The sequence below is a fragment of the Bison bison genome, unplaced genomic scaffold, assembly GCF_000754665.1.
Source record: "Bison bison bison isolate TAMUID 2011002044 unplaced genomic scaffold, Bison_UMD1.0 scf7180017864482, whole genome shotgun sequence".
In the NCBI taxonomy this organism is placed as follows: Eukaryota; Metazoa; Chordata; class Mammalia; order Artiodactyla; family Bovidae; genus Bison; species Bison bison.
In genome coordinates, this window is record NW_011495042.1 from 662,609 (window position 1) to 665,802 (window position 3,194).

The window sequence follows — 3,194 nt, forward strand, 5'->3', positions numbered from 1 at the left end:
TGTAAAGCTGTGCCCATAGCAGGGTCCTTAGGGTTGGAGCATTTGGTGGGCAGCTGTCTTGTGGGCCATGCAGTCGTCAGCCCACATGCAGTGGACAGAGGTTATGTGTTGCCGTATGGCCCCGTTGTCCCCTGCAGGCCTGAGCAGCGAGAGCTGGTCCATCATGAAGAACATGGCCACAGAGCTGGGCATCGTCCTCATTGGCTACTTCACCCTAGTGCCTGCCATCCAGGTGAGGCCTCCGGGTCTGCAGCTTGGGCCGCGTGGAGCCCATTACTGAGCCTTCCAGCTGTGCAGGGCACACCCTGCCTTGCTGCTGCCCTCTCCTGTGAGGTGGCCCCTCTACTGGCAGGCTGGCTGTCACTGTGCACAGAGAGGCCCTGGTGGAACTGGCCCAGGAGGAGGACTCAGTAAGCCGAGCTACAGCCTGGCAGTCTCAGACCCATGACCCCTCACCCATGACCACTCACTGCCGTCCCTCACTCAAGTGGCAGGAGAGGAAGCTGGCTGCCCGCAGCACAGTCCAGTCAGGCCCCGTTTCCCAGTTCTCAGGCAGAAAGTGGTGAGGCCCCCCTGCCTTTCAGGGCCTGAGCCCTGACCCGCCCCTGCACCCTCGAGACCCGTGGCCCGACCCTGGGAGAGCCACCAGCCATTGCTGAGCCCTGGGGCTGCGAGCAGGAAGCCCACTGTTGCTGCCTGGAAGTTTTGTGAAGGGAGTAAGGAGTTGTTGCCTCCTGTCCTTTCCCCACGACTGGCAGGCCAGCTGAGGTTTGGGAAGGAACCCAGGGCCCCCAGGCTCCCCACCCTACCCCACCAGAGGGTGTCTGCAGGACGCGGACGGTCTTGGGACATGAGGGCTGACGTGCCACTGTGCACTCCATTCTTCATTTTCCTCACATTTGAGTAGAAGCCATGGTGATGCACCAGAGGTCTCAACAAGGGCAGAGGAGGAAAACCTAAACCCGAGAAAACTCCATCTATCCACAGAGCCTGGGGAGGAAAGAGACTCCCCTTTTCAGTTTCTGGGTAGAATTAATTCTCCCCTGTGCTCTTCCTCTCCTTTCATTGGTCCAGTGTAGTCATTGGCCAGGAATAAGAAATTTCTGAGAGCCTCCAAACCAGGCCAGGCCTGGGCTCTTGGTAGGTGTTGGTCTCTGGTACATGAGCAGGGCTGGGGCCTCAGTTAGGGAGGGCTTTTGGAGTACTGCAGGCTGCTGGGGCATCAGTGCCAGGGGTCTCTGCTGCCCCCTCATGGGGAGGGAGGGAGCTGCTGCTGCATCCTCTTTGGTGGCTCCTGGATGTCAAAGTTCCAGCATCTCTCCTCCCTGCTGTGCCTCGCAAGAAACTGCCCTGCAGCGTCCAGGGTGCCAGCTGTTTGGGGTGCAGTGGTCAGGGCCCATGAGGCTCCCACATGGGGCTGCGGCCGCAGCAGGCAGGGAACTGGTTCTCCAGTGCTGGGCCCTGAGGTCAGTGTCCTCTCATTGCCTTTTTTCCAGGAGTTCTGTCTTTTTGCCGTCGTGGGGCTGGTGTCTGACTTTTTCCTTCAGATGCTGTTTTTCACCACTGTCCTGTCCATTGACATTCGCCGGATGGAGGTAGGAGTGGGCTGAGCCCTGCCCTAACCACCTCCTCCTCAGCCCTGGCTGTGCTCAGGGGTCTCTGGGCAAGAGAGGGCAGACCTAGGGCAGGGCCGCAGCCCCAAGTGGGAGCTTCTGGACCGCGGCTCCAGGCCCTGACCACTGCACCCCCAACAGCTGGCGGACCTGAACAAGCGGCTGCCCCCTGAGGCCTGCCTGCCCCCAGCCAAGCCGGTGGGGCGGCCAACACGCTTTGAGCGGCAGCCAACTGTGCGGCCATCCATGCCCCACACCATCACACTGCAGCCGTCCTCCTTCCGCAACCTGCGTCTCCCCAAGCGGCTGCGTGTCATCTACTTCCTGGCCCGAACCCGCCTGGCACAGCGCCTCATCATGGTACCTGCCACCCCCACCCGCAGGCCCGCACTCACAGTCCTCTTGCCGTTTGCGTTTGTCTTGGGGGGGTGCTCCCCGGGCCCTCGTGGCCCCTGGAAGCCTAGCTTTGGGAAGCCTCCCCTTCTCCCCTCCTGCCCAGACCTTGTGGTTTCTGGGGTGAGAAGCCTGTCTCTGGAGAAGCAGCTGGTGTCATCAGGGAGAGGAGTCTGCCCAGAGTGACCAGGACGGATGCTCTGGGATGGAACCAGGTGGTTCCCCAAGTCAGGGTTCACTGTGCAGGCAGCAGGAAATGCTGGCTGGGCAGACGGAAGAAGGAGCAAGGTTGGCTGAAGTGAGAGGGGAGCGGGGCTGAGGCCCTCTGAGGACTGAGACCCGTGGTGTCCCTGGAGCAGGTCAGGCAGCTGGTCCCTGCGGCTATGCTGACCATGGGGGCCCAAGCTGAGGGAGCGGTTAGGGTGGGAAAGTTCTGTATCAAACCCAGGGTGCCTCTCTCTATTTCGGCCAGGAGTCTCAAACCCGAGCATGGAAAGGGAGCTTGGTCCGTCCAGGGGGGCAGTTGGTCTTAGTCATAGAGGACTTGAGGTAGAAGGGAAGGACAGGTGGCCTGTGTCCTCTCTCTACCCCCTGGCCTGCCGCTTTCCAGCGTGAGGGCCGAGTGTACAGCGGGTGAAGGCTGCCCCTTCCTCCCTGGGGTCCTGCTGAGCCCCCACTCCCTGCTGCAGGCTGGCACGGTAGTGTGGATCGGCATCCTTGTGTACACGGACCCAGCTGGGCTGCGCACCTACCTGGCCGCCCAGGTAACGGAGCAGAGCCCGCTGGGCGAGGGTGCCCTGGCTCCTCTGCCTGTGCCCAGTGGCGTGCTGCCTGCCAGCCACCCGGATCCTGCCTTTTCCATCTTCCCGCCGGATGCCTCCAAGTTACCCGAGAACCAGACGTTGCCAGGGGAGCCGCCTGAGCCCGGGGGTCTCGCCGAGGGCGTCCATGACAGCCCGGCCCCAGAGGTCACCTGGGGGCCCGAGGACGAGGAGCTCTGGAGGAAACTGTCCTTCCGCCACTGGCCCACGCTCTTCAGCTATTACAACATCACACTGGCCAAGAGGTGGGTGGGCTGAGCTGGGTCCCCCCTCCCACCTGGTCGTGTCAGCTCACTGCCCCCAGAGCACCCCTTCCCTCAGGAGGGAGACCCGTGGGTTTGAATTCTGAATTTTCTTTCAAATAAAC

The 3,194-nt window shown here is 62.0% G+C and overlaps 1 protein-coding gene across 1 annotated transcript in view; it reads left to right on the forward strand.

Annotated features, from left to right (window-relative positions):
• SCAP (SREBF chaperone) overlaps nt 1-3,194 on the forward strand; it is a 105,062-nt gene that overhangs the window by 96,663 nt on the left and 5,205 nt on the right. Inside the window, exons 10-13 of the mRNA XM_010862497.1 lie at nt 138-232; nt 1,497-1,595; nt 1,755-1,973; nt 2,696-3,072. Coding sequence (XP_010860799.1) covers nt 138-232; nt 1,497-1,595; nt 1,755-1,973; nt 2,696-3,072 — 790 coding nt within the window. The remainder of the gene's footprint in view (nt 1-137; nt 233-1,496; nt 1,596-1,754; nt 1,974-2,695; nt 3,073-3,194) is intronic.